Source organism: Camelus dromedarius, chromosome 35, assembly GCF_036321535.1.
Source record: "Camelus dromedarius isolate mCamDro1 chromosome 35, mCamDro1.pat, whole genome shotgun sequence".
Taxonomy (NCBI): Eukaryota; Metazoa; Chordata; class Mammalia; order Artiodactyla; family Camelidae; genus Camelus; species Camelus dromedarius.
In genome coordinates this window covers 16,468,615-16,483,535 of record NC_087470.1, presented here as the reverse complement: position 1 = coordinate 16,483,535, position 14,921 = coordinate 16,468,615, and the positions used below count along the sequence as shown (strand labels likewise).

Here is a 14,921-nt window from a genome sequence, read left to right as displayed (position 1 = left end):
TTTGTGGGGGTTCCATCCGCGTGGTTTGCACAACCGCCCTTCACTTTAAGGCTCGTGGAAACTCGTGGTCAGAGCTCACGCGGGGGTTGGCGTTAGTATGTCAGTGGTTCCTGAAGTTAGAGAAAGTCAAACATGGTTTTCACTTATGCCATGACTGCTCAAGAAGTGGGGCCGTAGGACGGTCATCCTGTCTGCAGTCGGAGAGGAGAGAGGGTTCCGGAGAGGCAGACAGAGAGGCAGGGCCAGGAGCGGGGCCTTCCCACAAGACCTGCAGCCGGCGGGGCCCCGGGTAACAGCAACGCCGCCTGGACCAGCCCGGGCTCAGTGCAGGGCGGGGGTGCGCGGGGGCCGGGCCACACGCTTCTCCTGGGCGCGTGAACTGATCAGCCTAACTTCTCTCTCTCTCTCTCTCTTGCGTTTAATCCTTTTCCATTGATCCTATTCCTATTCACCTTTCTTCACATTTCCTGCAGGTCACAACTGTGTTTTTGCTGGCAGCCCCCCATCGGTCACAGTGGTCATGCCCGGGCACGTAGCTGCACTGTCCCCTGCACTGAGTGTCCCCTTTGATCCTCCCTCTGGGTCCTTTGGGGCCTCATTGTCACCTCGTTTGCGTGGACGAAGGAACTGAGGCTCAGAGACTCTTAGTAACTTTTGAGAGGTCACCCAGTGAGAGCTGGAGCCAGGATCCTTCCTAACTGTCCCCTGCGTGGGGCTGCGGCCCCTCCAGACGGCCCTGAGAGCTCCCTCCTGCCCTGGGACCCTCGCTCCGGTCCACGCCTCTTCACTGCCGGCAGGTCTGAGCCACCGGCACTCCCCGCTCCTCTCTGTCCTGTGCAGAGCGATGTTTAAGGTCTGCCCGGGTCTCTGTTCTCTGCTTTCATAGCCTCGCATGTATTTCCAGTTCTCCCCCGTCGCTCTCCGTGTTTCTTTTCTGGTTGTCTTTAGGCTGAGGACGGTCAGTGCTCCTCTGCATCGCTGAGTCTAAAGTGACCAGCAGGGCAAAGCCGGGACCGTCTCCAAGGTGCTGCTCTGAGCACAATTAGGGTTTTGGCAGAAGCTCAGTAAACAAGCTCCTGCTAAAAATGCAAAAACCCTTCTCTCCTAGGGCCCATCTCCATATTTATAGGGAGTCTGTGAACTCAAATAAATATCTAATTGAGTATGTGTGTGTGCGCGTGTGCATGTGTGCTGGGGTCACAGTTGGGGGCACTGTCTGCTCTGGAACCCTGGCTTCGTGAGGTTTTCCAAGGGGGACACGGAGGAAAAGCAGCAAGAACTTGGCATCCGAGTTTCTGATAACTGGTAGGGTCAACCCAGTTTGAGTTGAAAGATGCCAGTTTTGACTTTAAAAAGGATTCACTTGACATTTTTTCAACCCAACCAAACTGAGTATTGTCTCTACCTTTTTTTTTTTTTTTTAATTCTCCACCTGCTGCAGGCACCTTTCAAACAGGGGAAATGGACACAGTAAAATTTTAAAAAGATAGAGAATAAAGTCGGGAACCACAGAGAGAGGGAGAAGGGAGGCACAGACGCTGTGGGGCGTGGCTCTTGTGTGATGAGACTGGGGGCTTCTGTGTGGTGGCACCTGGTACCCCCCCTGCTTGGTTAAAAGAGCGGCACGTGACTTTTCAGACAAAATTTCTGTCTTGGGACTAAATTCTAAGAGATGCTTGAGTGTGCTCCCACATGGGGACCGCCGGGTGACAGCAAATTCCCAGGCTCCCCAGCAGACGCAGAGGGATGTCATCGGCCAGTTTTGGTTGATGCCCACTCAACACCAGGAGCAGTGAATCCCCCTTTTCAAGGAAAACTTCAGGAGACGCCTGATCAAAGAGGGCTGCCCTAATCAAAGCGGAGGCTGGGTGTCTACACCCCAGCCAGCCTGCCTCCTCTTCGAGCCCCTGCCACAAGCCCAGCCAAAGGCGGCTTGCCCTCCTTTAGAGAACAAGGTTGGAAGCAGTGGCATAAAGATCTCCTTCTCAAAGTATGTCTGTACCATCCACGACCCCTGCGAAAAAAGGGCTTCTTGGCCAATTAGGTATGAAAAACTTCACACGTCTATCTCAAAGATTCAGAGTGTACACCAGCATGTTAAAGTCTGCTAGGCATTTAAAAAAATAAATCTACAACTAGATTATGTATTTATTTTTAATGGAGGTGCTGAAGATGGAACCCAGGACCTCGTGCATGCTAAGCACGCTGTGTATCACTGAGCTATTACCTGCCCTGTCCTTTCCTTTTGTGATGGATAATTTCGTATGTCGACTTGCCTAGGCCGTCATTCCCAGATATTCGGTCAAACACCAATTAAATGTCCCGATGAAGTTATTTCTTTTTTAGATGACATTAACAATGAAATCGGTAGGTTTTGAGCAGATTGCCTTCTGGAATGTGGGTGGGCGTCGTCTAATCAGTTGAAGGACTTAAGAGCAAAGTCTGAGAACTCCCGAGGGAGAGGGAGTTCCACCTTCAGACGGCCTTCGGGGCTGAGCTGCAACGTCTGCTCCTCCCTGGGCCTCCTGCTGGCCAGCCTGCCCTGTGGAATTGAGTCTGGCCACATTCCCACAGTTAAGGGAGCCAATTCCGTAGAAAGCGTCCGCTGGAGTAGCCACATCCTGCTGCTCTGGAGAACCCAGATTAGTCCATTATTCTGCTTGTTAATGATTTGGGGGGCATTTTATGACATGATGTGAAAGCATCTAACGAGTTCTCCAACAGGTCCTCCCGAGTGCCCTGGCGGTGGCCTTGTCCGGAAGATGTGACCGGGACGTGCTGCGCCTCCTGCTGGAGTTCCCCGAGGGGGCAGAGTCCAGGGCGGTGGCGGAGCTGTGCGGGCTGCCTGGGGACAAGGTGTACTCCCTGATCGTGCTCATGGCTCAGAATCTGAACCTGCGGAATTTCGTTTACAAGGTAAGGGGCAGACGGCGGGCCTGACGCGGGCAGGGCAACCACGCCGGTGACTCCGTGCCGCGGTGGGGGAGCCCGTGCAGGGCTTCTGAGTCCCTGGGTGCTGCCTCGGGAGTGGGCATGGAATCAGGGGGTGTTCAGGAGCCTCTCCGGGGCCCTTGGGGTCAGGCCCATCAGGACATCCAGCAGAGCGCTGGTCAGCACGCTCAACGCGGAAGGACCAGCGAGCAGAGTCACCACCAAAGCCCTCTCTGCAGACCGCCCTCCTGGAGTGTTTATCTGGGGAGCTGGGCTCCTCTGGGCCCCTCCCAGCCGCCCCTCTGAGACAGAGCTGCTCCCACCCCTCCTTGGCCACGACCTTGTCTGCCCCTGTTACACCCTGGGATGCACGGTCTGTCCCGTGAGGGTGATGTGCCCCCCTCTGCCAGGGCCTCTGCGGGAGAAGCTGTGCAGGTGGAGGGGGCCCAGGGCGGCCCCAGTCCTGTGTGAACCAGCCTGTCACCTGCCCCGCACACAGCGTGGGAGGGTAGGGGGTGGGGAGAAATCTGGAGGTTATCGTGTATGCGGGAAAGAGCTGAAGGTGGGTGGTGAGTTCTGCTGACCCCGGGGCCGGCCCGAAGGATTCCCCACCCAGACGGCCCGTGTGGCTGCACACCTGTCCCCAGCCCTGGCTCCGTGCTCTGGTCTCTGCCCCTTCTGCAAGGTTCTTCGTCTTCTGGTCGCCACTGTTGGAATCTTTATTTATGTATTTAAATTTTTTAGTTTAATTTTTTTATTTCAGAGTTACTTTTTTTTACTAAAGTGCAGTCAGTTACAATGTGTCAATTTCTGGTGCACAGCGTCGTGCTTCAGTCTTACATGTATATACATGTGTTCCTTTTCATATTCCTTTTCATTATAGGTGACTGTGAGGTATTCAGTAGAGTTCCCTGTGCTGCACAGGAGGACCTTGTTGTTTATCTATTTTATATGTAGTAGTTAGTATCTGCAAATCTCAACTCTTAATTCATTCCTCCCCACTCCCTGTCCCCTTTGGTAACCATAGGTTTGTTCTCTACGTCTGTGTGTCTGTTTCTGTTTTGTAAATAAGTTCATTTGGAGATGGTCTTTCTAAGTGAAGTGGGCCAGAAAGAGAAAGAAAAAAAATTCCATATGAGATCACTTAAATGTCAAATCTAAAAAAGGAAAAAAAAAAAAAAGACACAAATGAATCTTTGTTTATGTTTCGAGAAACATCACCCTCGACCTCCAGGGACTGGTTTTGCCCCAGGTTTGTCCCCAGGGGTAGATTTGATGACGTCTGGGCTACTCAGAGATGCCACGGGGGTTTGGGCTTTAGGGGCCCCAAACCTGGAGGAGAGTTTTGGGGGTCAGGAAAACGGTAGATTTTCATTCCAGCCCAAGTTCCTGCGTGGTTGCCCTCTCTTCAGTTACTTCCGAAATCCAGCAGGTGAATGTTGGATTACACACCCACATGGAACAAATAGTAATTTTCAGAACAGGTACGTTTTAAGCCCACAAGCAGAAGGATAAACATTTTCTAAATGTCCCCATAATTTGCAAGGCTGCCTCTACTTAAATTTCCGCTCCGGGCACCTCCAAGTTAGAAACATCTGGAAAATGATGTGCATTTTAACAACAGACCACGTCTGCTCTGGGTTTGTGTTGGTACAATTCTGGTGCGATTGTGTGTGCTCTGGGAAACAGAGCTGCACTCAGAGAGGGCTTTGCGCAGCGAAGACCCCTCCTGAGCTCCAGAGGGAGGCAAACAATGCAAGTGCGTTCACTCTCGCCGCCACTGCTCGGAGAGGAGACAGCGGTGGTTACTCCGTGTTGTGTTTTTCCCTTTGAGACTCTGATCCCTTCGGAGGCCAGCGGCCTGCTCAGCTCCATGTTGGACGTCATGTCCCGGCTCAGCCACCTGCTTCCCAAAGCCGGCCGCGTCCTGGACTACCTTCCCGAGTTCCTCCAGGCGTTTAAATTAGCTGGCCTTCAAGAGGTGAGTGCTGGGCCCGGGCCCCAGGGAGAGAGTCCAATTTCCTGTGTCTTTGTGTTTGCAAGTTTTATCTTCATTTCTTTTCCAATATCCAAAATTTGCATTCAACAGCAAGACGCAGGGATGGGCAGGAATACCATTTTGTAAAAAAAAAAATTTTTTTTTTGCGCGGAGGAGGAGGTAATTAGGTTTATTTATTTTAGTGGAAGGACTGGGGATTGAACCCAGTACCTCGTGCATGCTAAGCACACACTCCACCCCTGAGCTATTACCTCCGCCCAGGAAAACCTTTTGATGGCAACACACGGCCAAGGAGCAAGGCCTGGTACCTCCTTCAAAACCGGATGAAACACACCCTGTGGACACACATTCATCCCCGGGGAGGTCAGATAGTTCGTGTGTTGTTGGTGAAGTCAGAAATCATGGAATCGATTGTGAGCACAAAGGAGACTTCGAGGGCCCGTTTAACTTAACATTCAGAGAGTCCATTGCTTTCAAAAACCTTAACACATTTCTTGGCATATCCATAATTGGCCTGCGGATTGCAGGTCGGGTGCTGCCAATGCAAAGCTGAATGGGTCGAGGAGCATGGGAGGATTTGTGCCTCGGATGCCGTCTGCCCGGAGGGAGTTGCTGGGGAGGGGGAGTGGTGGAGGGGGATGTGCAGAGGTGGGGGTGCAGGAGGGGGGCCAGGAAGAAGACCTGCCTCGGAGGCAGGATGTTGGTAAGTTCAGCGGCTGCGGGATGACGTGCTAGCTGGGTATCCAAGTGTCTGGGGAAGTCGGCTGTGGAGACACGTGTTAAAACTATCCATTGGTCTGAGTTCCTGATGTTCTGTGGATTGATAATTCATCACTGGACAAACAGCCAGGGTTTGCTGGTGTGTGTGTGTGTGTGCGTGTGTGGTTTGTGTCTTCGACCACGTAAACCAGAGAAATCATTGCATTGATCTGCACAGTGTTTCAAAGACAGAAAAGCCTCCAGCGGAAATTGCGTTCCTTTGCCTTGCTGGGACTGTAAATTCAGCTGGGGAGGACACCCTTTCTGATGTCCGGGAGGGAATTACCCTGCACCGCTGTTCACTTGCTGCTTGTTTTTCTTACGTCCTCAGGCTTCAGAGAGCAAGCAGGCCCAAGGTTCAGCCTTCGGTTCTTTCCAGTCTTTGATGAGGACCGTGTGCACGGAGCAAGCGTCTTTCTTGAGCAGCTCTGACACGTTTATGAACCTGCCAAGAGTGGACGACCTCTTAGGGCAAGACAGAGACAAATTCAACATTCCTGAAGATGCGAGTAAGGAAGCTGGAATCCCTGTTTGTTTAGATTACTTTGCATTTGGATAATTAGCCCTGCTTTTGGTTTTTTTTAAATTTATTTTTACTGAAATATAGTCGGTTTACAATGTTGTGTCAATTTCTGGTGCACAGCATCAGACTTCAGTCCTGTAGGAACATACACACATTTGTTTTCATATTAGCCCTGCTTTATATGAAATATTCTGTCTGTGTGGAAAGTGGGTGCATGTTTGCAAAGAATTTTCTACCTCCACGCTCTAAGCTTCCATCCATCCCTTCATCTGTCCTTCCATCCATCCATCTATCCTTCCATTCCATCCATCCATCCTTCCATCCATCCATCCTTCCATCCATCCATCCGTCCATCCATCCTTCCCTTCATCCATCCTTCCATCCTTCCATCCGTCCATTGATCCATCCATCTAACCATCCATTGATCCATCCATTCCTGTATCCATTAACCCATCTATCCTTCTATTCTTCCATCCATTGGCCCATGCACCCAACCATCTGATCATTCAGCTAACACTGAGGACCAGTCTTTTTTGGTCTTTCCGTGCTTTTTTATTTCAAATGATCGTCACACCAATGGTAGACAGTATTAGTACCTTTATTTTTCAGATGACAGGAGAGAAACTCAGCGGTTAGGTGACTTGCCCAAGTTCACGCAGCTCACAGGTGGCAGATATCTTGCTCTGTTCATACGTATGATGATGTCTTTCCCAAAGTCAAAACGGCTACCATGCTCAGCTTACAATTTAAAGTGTAAGTTGTTAAAATATTGACAAGAGCAACCCCTCTGATTCTATAAAAAGTCATTATATAGTCATGCCCTTAATTTACATTTCAAGTGCAGAATATAGGAAATTAATCGTGAAGATGATCGCAAGAGTAATTTCATATCCTGGGTGTTACAAATCATACTATCAAAGCTAACATAATATTTTCGTCTTAAATGTTCTCTTCAGACATAAAAGAACTAGTTATACTGAAGTGCTTATCACTAGCTTGAAACCGTATATATTTGATCACCAATCATTATGGTGATGAAGGACCTACCTTTCTTAGGCACCTGTTGATTTAGTCAAGTAAACCTTCAGCTGAAACTAGCGGGCACCACACGGTGATGGGTGCAGACGTGAGGGACTGAGTGTCTGAGTGAAAACAAGGCAATTTAACATATCAAAAGCAAAAAAGTGCAATAGCTCTGTAGAGGTGCCGCAGAGAAAATTCAGTAGCAATTTATTTATAAAGCTAATTTCATAAGAAAAACCTAATTCTGGTCTCAATACTGTGACTGTTGAAATGAAGGTTTTCTAGATTAAAAACCAGATATTTTATTTTATTTTATTTTATCTTATTTTATTTTATCTTACTTTATTTTATCTTATTTTATTTCATAATTTTATTTTCTTATTTTATTTTATTTTATCTTATTTTACTTTATTTTATCTTATCTTTTATTTTATTTTATCTTATCTTTTTATTTTCTTATATTTTATTTTATTATTTTATATTTTATTTGTCTTATTTTTATTTTACTTTATTTTTTATTATTTTATTTTATTATTTTATCTTATTTTATTTTATTTTATCTTATTTTTATTTTATTTTATTTTATTGTTATTCTATTTTATTTTATCTTTTATTTTATCTTATATTTTATATTTTATTTTATTTTATTTTATCTTTATTTTATCTTGTTATTTTATTTTATTATTTTATCTTATTGTATGTTTTATTTTCTTATTTTTTATTTTATTTTATTATTTTATTTTATCTTATTTTACTTTATTTTATCTTATCTTTTATTTTATCTTTTTATTTTCTTTTATTTTATTATTTTATTGTATCTTATTTTATTTTATTTCATTTTATCTTACCTTATTTTATCTTTTATTTTATATTTTATTATTTTATCTTATTTCATTTCATTTTATCTTATCTTTTATTTTATTTTATCTTTTTATTTTATTTTATTTTTATTCTATTTTATTTTCTTATTTTATTTTATCTTATCTTTTATTTTATCTTATATTTTATTTTATTTTATTTTATTTATTTTATTTCTTTTCATTTTATTTCATTTTATTTTACTTTACTGTTTGCATTTTCAGGTGTCTCGGTCACTAGTCAGCACTCTTCCTGATAACTTAGTTTAAAAATGTGAAGTTCATACTTCCTTCTCTTTCAAATTATTGAAGGGAACATGCTATCTCAAACTTTCTTTTGGGACAAGAGCTGCTAAAATCAATAGCAAGAAGAATGACCTCTGAATTTACTGCCCCCGTTCGGAGCTGAGTCGTGCAGAATGCCTGCAGATCACTCACTGGGGAGTGAGACGCCGCGGATTTTGAAGTAACTTCCCTGTTAATCTGGGCGTCCCATATTAGGAGTAATACCTTTTTTCTTTGTTAATTGTGACAGCACCGTTTTGCTTGAAGCTTTACCAGGAAATCCTGCGGTCCCCGAATGGCGCTTTGGTGTGGTCCTTCCTCAAACCTGTGTTACATGGGAAAATCCTGTACACACCGAACACTCCGGAGATTAACAAGGTCGTTCAGAAGGTACGCTCCAGCGAATGAGGGTTTTACAGACCGTAGGAGCAGCACACCGGGAAGCGGTGCTTTAAAATACTTAATGTGATAATTGCAGAGGTTGGCTTGTGCCCAGTGTTCTGGTGGTGATGATAGATCGTTTGCCCTGCTGCTTTCCCTGTTCCCTTTGGATGTGAGTCTCTGAGAGGGTATTTTTGGAGGCAGGAGATCGTTTTTGGAGTAAGTAATGCAGGGAGGACAGTCAGACAGACAGGAGGACTGTTTGCAGGAAAACCTGCAGAGCAGATGCTCGTCCGCTTTGCCTGGTGGGTGTGGTGGTTAAGGAAGAGTCAGACCTGGTGCGTCTGTAGCCCGGGTCTGGGAAGAGACCTTTCTTCTGAATTGACGGTGAGACCTTCTCGGCTTTGCTCTGCGGCGGGTCAGCTCGGAGGAGTTTAGACATCACATGGCTCTGCTAGGTTCTTCCTTAGGATGCTGAACTTCTCAAATCTATTCCCGGCAGGATCGTTCTCGTTTGCACTTCCTTTTGAAACGATGTTTCAAGAAACCGTGAAACTGTCCTCTCTGTCTGGGACTCCAAACCTATGAATGTGGAGTCTTGCATTATTATCCTACAGGTCCCCGAAACTCCGTTCAGTTTGTTACCTCTTTTGTCTTGTTGCTCAGACTGGGTCTGTCTTCAGGTTCCCTGATTCCAGTCCTCTACTTGGGACCATCTGGGAAGCTTACAATTTTAAGCTTAAAAATTTTTTTTGTTGTGGCATCTCTAAGTTCTGTCCACGTCCTGGGCTTCTGTATCAGATTAATAACCCCTATTTCATTGTTGAGACTTTTCTGCTATTTAATTTGTTCCAAGACAACTTTTATTTGCTTGTTGACGCATTTTTAAAATGTTTGTCAGATCACTCCAACATCTGATTTATTCCAATACTGACATCAACCTATTGCTTCTTAAAATTCAACTTGCAGGGTCTCTGGTGCATTATCTGGTGGATGATTTTCAATTATATTATAGGCATTTTGGCTATTATGTTCCGAAACCCTGTAAAAAAAATCTTTTATTTTTGCAGGCGGTGGTACTGATGAGATTAAACACACAGGTGTTGGCTCCCTCTGTGGGCGGTGGTTCCAGTGACAGCTTACACATCACAGCCTTTGTGGTGTTGTTTTGATCTGCTTGGTTTATCCGGAGCCTCTGAGGCTTCCAACTGCTCCCTGATTCTGCTGCCTGAAAGGCAGACGGATTTCTCTCAGAAGAAGTCTTCTGTATCCAGTCACCTGTCGATGGACACTCAGGTTGCTTCGATGTGGCTGTTGTAAACAGTGCTGCTGTGAACACTGGGGTGCATGTATCTTTGCAAACTAGTGTTGGAAAAATACCCAGAAATGGCGTTTCTGGATGGTCTCTTTGTGACCCAGGGAGATGCGGTCAGACTCCCAAACCTCCTTCATCTTAGCTCTTTGGCATGTAGACTCTTTTCAGTATAAAAAAATACAGTAACATTGCATTAGACATCTTCGTGGATATAGCTTTATATTTCACTTCACTGGTTTCCTTATGATAATATCCTATTCTTTTGAGAGACAAAAAGCCTGGGGTTTTTTGTGGGTGAATATTTTTTTGTGATACCTAATTATTTAAAAAAAAATCTGATTTGCTCTGCCAGCAGCAATAAATGAATGAATACACCCAGTTTCACTTTAGCCTAAGTAGTGTTAGATATCATAAAACAAATGTGTAGATAGTAGTTGAGGACTGTTTCTGTGTGCACCGGGGACACCGAGGTGGACAGGCAGGCAGCGCCCGGCTGGAAAGAGTCCGGCGGAGAAGGCTCACGGACTCATTGAGGGGTGAGGGCATTGGAACGGTGGCCTTGTCTGGGGAGGTGTGGCCGATCTGATGGTGACGTTGGGAGACCCTTGCCCCAGGCGTATCTCCGTGTCGTAGCTGCCACAGCGCCGGCACATCTTCCCGGTGCAACCCAGCTGAACGGGAGACTTAACCCAAACGTGCTTTGTTCTGCAGGCAAATTATACTTTCAGTTTTGTGGACAAGCTGAAGACTTTGTCAGAGACACTGCTGAAAATGTCCAGCGTCTTTCAGGGCAGTCGAAGTGGCCAGATGCTCAGCCAACTGCAGGTGAGGGTGGCTGCCTTTGCCCCCAGGGGCTGGGGCTGCACGGGCAGAATCTGGTTGTTTTTTTGGAAGGTTCTCCAGACTCACTCTGGGTGTGGTTTTCCCGGTTTACTAGTGCTATCGACATAAAATTGGATGTGCATGGAAACCTTCTGGAAGTGATGAATTGTTTTGCCCATGCAAAATGTTACCATTGTGAGAGTGATCAGTAATTTGTTAAGATTTATTTGCAATTTAAACTCCACATTAATGTAATGCCTTTTGGGGATGGTTTGCATGCTGTTCAGCTGCGGGTTCTTTAAAACAATCAATTATCACTTGCTAATATTCTGTATGGACAACATAGCATATTTCAAAATGTGTGGACTGTCATTTACAACCTTCCAACTTCTTCAGAGTGGGGCAGTCATTAACTCCACAACTTAAATCGAAGTCAATCACATCATAACGTTTTGGGGCACCTGAAAATCCACCTGCATTTTTATTCTTGTTTGGCTTATTTCTTACCCACCAGGCAAGTGGTTCAAGGTGGTTCAGGGCCGGGACCCAGAGCCAGGTCGTCTGGGTTTGAGTCCCCGGCCCCGCCCCTCCCCTGAATGTTGTGTGATTGTGGGCTGGCGGCTGAACTTCTCTGTGCCTGGGGTTTCTTGCCTGTGAAGTGAGGAAGTCGTGGCAGTTACGAGCTGTAAAGGGAGTGACATTATGTAAAGCATTTGGAATAGCGTTTGGTAGGTAGGAAATGCTTCGGTGCCGAGACCAGATGACACATGCAAAGAATTTTATTACAGGAAAGAGGTCAGTCAGCAGGGCACGTCTGGTCCTCAGGGACAGAGGGAGGGAGGGAGGGAGGCTGGGCGGAAGCGTCCTACGTGGCCCTGCCAGTTAACAAATGCATCACCATTTTGCGAAAAAACAAATTGGGGTAACGGGGTAACGTATAAATATTCTGCAGGGAGCTGGCAAATGCCCCAGTCAGCCCCCACACAGGTACCCAGCCCCCCCGGGGTTAAGCCTGGCGTTGGCCTCGCTGCATGGCTGTTCCTCACTCTGTCTCCTGGGGATTGTTGGATGTCAAGTGTGGGGCAGGACGAGGCAAATGTGTGGAAAATAAAGGTGCAAAACTTCCCTAAGTTGGGGAAAGTGCCCTTGGAGAACCCTACGAAGCAAACCCACTGGCAGATGAGGCATTTCAGTAGTGAACGAGGAATGATACGGCTGCTCTGAGAGGGGCTTCCGCAGATGAAGAGCTGGGCGTCGAAGGATCAAGCGTGGCTTCGGCCGGGGAGGGTGGTTAGCGTGTGGTTAGCACGCTCGAGGTCCTGGGTTCAAGCCCCAGTCCCTCCATCAAAGTAAATAAACAAATCTCCAATTACCTACCCCCTCCCCCGAGAAAATTTAAAAATAAAATACATAAATAAAAATTTTTTAGAAGAGAGAGAGAGAGAGGCTTTGGGAAAAATGCCAAAACCTTTCTTCAGTGTTTTCCTAACACTGTCCCCGCCATGGAGAAGGCAATATAAAGGATTTACATGAAGAGCCAGCATAAAGTTCTATTAGAAAAGTTTGCCCCCCCAAATCCACGCTTAATTCATTCTTTGTTTTCAAAATCAGGGCACAATCACAACTGTAATCTAAACTGTTTTCCGTGTTAGTGCATCATTACAATTGTAGCCTAAATTGTAACTTTTGCGTTTCAAAACAGAGTCCTAAGCCGATTCGTGTCACGGGACCTCTTTTAAGAAGGTTCCTTTCTGTGCCCTTTTCCCCGTGTAATGACACTCGGGAACAACCGAACAATTATTATTCAGCAGGAGTGACGGTGAGATTGTTTTTGTCAAACGGCGTTCCTTCCCTTTAGGGAGCCCTGAGGGACAGATTTCTAAGGAGCTTTGTAGAGAGCCAGCTGCACATCGATGCGGACAAACTGACGGAGGAGCTGCGGGCGTTGGGTGAGTGCCGTGGGCGGCGGGCTCCGGCTGGGGCCGCCCTCGGGCCGCGCAGTCTGGGGGCGGCGCTCGCCCGCCTGACCCTCTCCCGGTTCCTGGTGTCCAGTCTGTAGAATGAAGGGCTCGGATTGAGAGCGCTCCAGAGTCTGTTCATAAGCAAGGTTTTCTGATGGGCTGATTCAGGGCTGGTTACAAAGGAACATTCTGATGCAAATAGAAAACGGTGGGTTCCAACGGGAGTTTATAAAAGGAACGGCTATTTGTGGCAGGTTCCCCTTTCCTAGGCTTTCCTCGTCCCTTGTTTTCCGGTGTGACCTCGGCCCCCAGTGGGCCAACACCCCCCCTTCCCGGGGCCCTTCGTCCAGGCTTCCCTCCGGCTCAGCCCGGCTGGTCCCCCTCTGCGTGCAGACGTGTCCCTGGGGAGCCCTCTTCTCCGTCCGCCCAGGTCGGAGGCCGCCTCTCCTGCCTCTGCGTCCCCCCCGTGTTTGTTTTATTAGCATGTTTTGCTGCCTCGTACCCCCAATTACCCTGAAAAGGGGGGCGCGAGAGGAAACCTCCCTGAGTAGCTTTGCTCGGTGAATTCGCTCTTGTGTCTGAAGGGTCCGTGAAAACCCTCCCTGATTTTCTTGATGATCTTCATTTGCGTCTTTCTCTCTCTCTTCTTTTCTTTTTCCTTTTCTCCGCCTTGTCAGAGGGTTACCGGTTTTGTCCCCTCTTCTCAAATGAACAAATGCTTGTCGATTCTCTGTGTTTCGTGTCTGTTTGCTATCTCATTGGTTTTGGTTTTTCTGCTTTGCTGGTTCTGTCCTTTAGTTCGTCACCCTCCCCACCTTTTTCTTTTGGAAAGTTCGTGAGACAGACACTCAGACCTTTGGTTTCCACCTTTTCTTCTTTTCTCATACGTATATTTTATATTTTTATGCTCACATTTGTTTTGACTCTCCGTTTCCCCCTGGGCATCTCCTGAACTGCATCGCAGGAGTTTCTGATGGGTTCTGTTTCCATTACCATTCAGTGAAGGGCAGGTATTTTTTCATTCTTGGCTGAGTTGAAAGTTTAGAGCTTACTTTAAAGGTCCTTGGGGTTTTCCGTCTTCCTCCGTGCTGCTGATTCCTAGCGTCGCGTCACAGTGGGCCGGAGAGTGGACTGTCAGCATGGTTCTGTTGTTTGAAGTTCGCAGCCTTGCTGCACGCCCCTCCCGCGGGGTCAGTGGTGCCTCCTGGGTGCCGTGGTCCCGCCACGGGCGGGCGCGGTCCTGCACGTCCTCGCTTATCTTCTGCTGTGAAAAGCCTGGCATGATTCTCGCTAAGTTCTGTCGTTTCAGGCTTTATGTATTTTGAGGCGTATTTTATTTGCTACTGAGAACATGGTGGTGGGGACTGCAGCCTGTGACCCTGGGCTGTGAGCATCACTGCCGCCCAGCTCCTCCCTCACCGTGGGGACGCTGGGACTCGAGCCACCCTGGGGGGTCGGAGGGCATCTCCTGCTGGGGGATCCCCGCCGTCCACAAAGTCCCAGACCTTTTGGGCTGGAATCACTGTCCCCCCTCAGCTGAGGTCTGCAGTCCCTCCCACACCGCCCTCCTTGGGGTCCTTCAGTTTTTCCATGACTCTCCCTCCTGCGGTCCAGCTCCTTCCTGAAACCAGAACAGAAATTCTGAGCCCTCCCAGGTGTTTCGTCCTGGAAGATGTGTGACGTTCTATCCGCCCAGTCCAGGAGGCTGCCAACTTTTGTCTCCCACTTGATGTCCACTTCAGAGGCACTGACCGAGACCCCGGGAGGCCGCAGGGTTCGGTTTCAACACTCCTGGAGAATTGTTTGCACAAAATTCGTGTCCTAAAATGAATGGCTTCCACCGGAGGCCCGCTGCTTCAGCGAAGGCAGGGTTTTAGAGCACGTCTCCAGCCAGCTCTCGGTTCCAGGACTCACGCCCTTTCCCTCTGTGGTTTACTCTGTCTGGCTTCCCTGCAGGCTGCAGCCTCAGCCTTATGATGCAACCCTTTTCTTCCCACTGACACGGAAGTCTAAGAGGGAAGGTATAGAAAAAGCGGAGTTTGCGCTCAGTAAATAAGTAGCCAAT

General features: G+C 47.4%; 1 protein-coding gene across 1 annotated transcript in view; it reads left to right on the top strand.

Annotated features, from left to right (window-relative positions):
- ABCA13 (ATP binding cassette subfamily A member 13) overlaps positions 1–14,921 on the top strand; it is a 181,454-nt gene that overhangs the window by 50,195 nt on the left and 116,338 nt on the right. The window contains exons 14-19 of the mRNA XM_031444992.2: positions 2,725–2,916; positions 4,766–4,912; positions 6,021–6,198; positions 8,628–8,767; positions 10,785–10,898; positions 12,754–12,844. Coding sequence (XP_031300852.2) covers positions 2,725–2,916; positions 4,766–4,912; positions 6,021–6,198; positions 8,628–8,767; positions 10,785–10,898; positions 12,754–12,844 — 862 coding nt within the window. The remainder of the gene's footprint in view (positions 1–2,724; positions 2,917–4,765; positions 4,913–6,020; positions 6,199–8,627; positions 8,768–10,784; positions 10,899–12,753; positions 12,845–14,921) is intronic.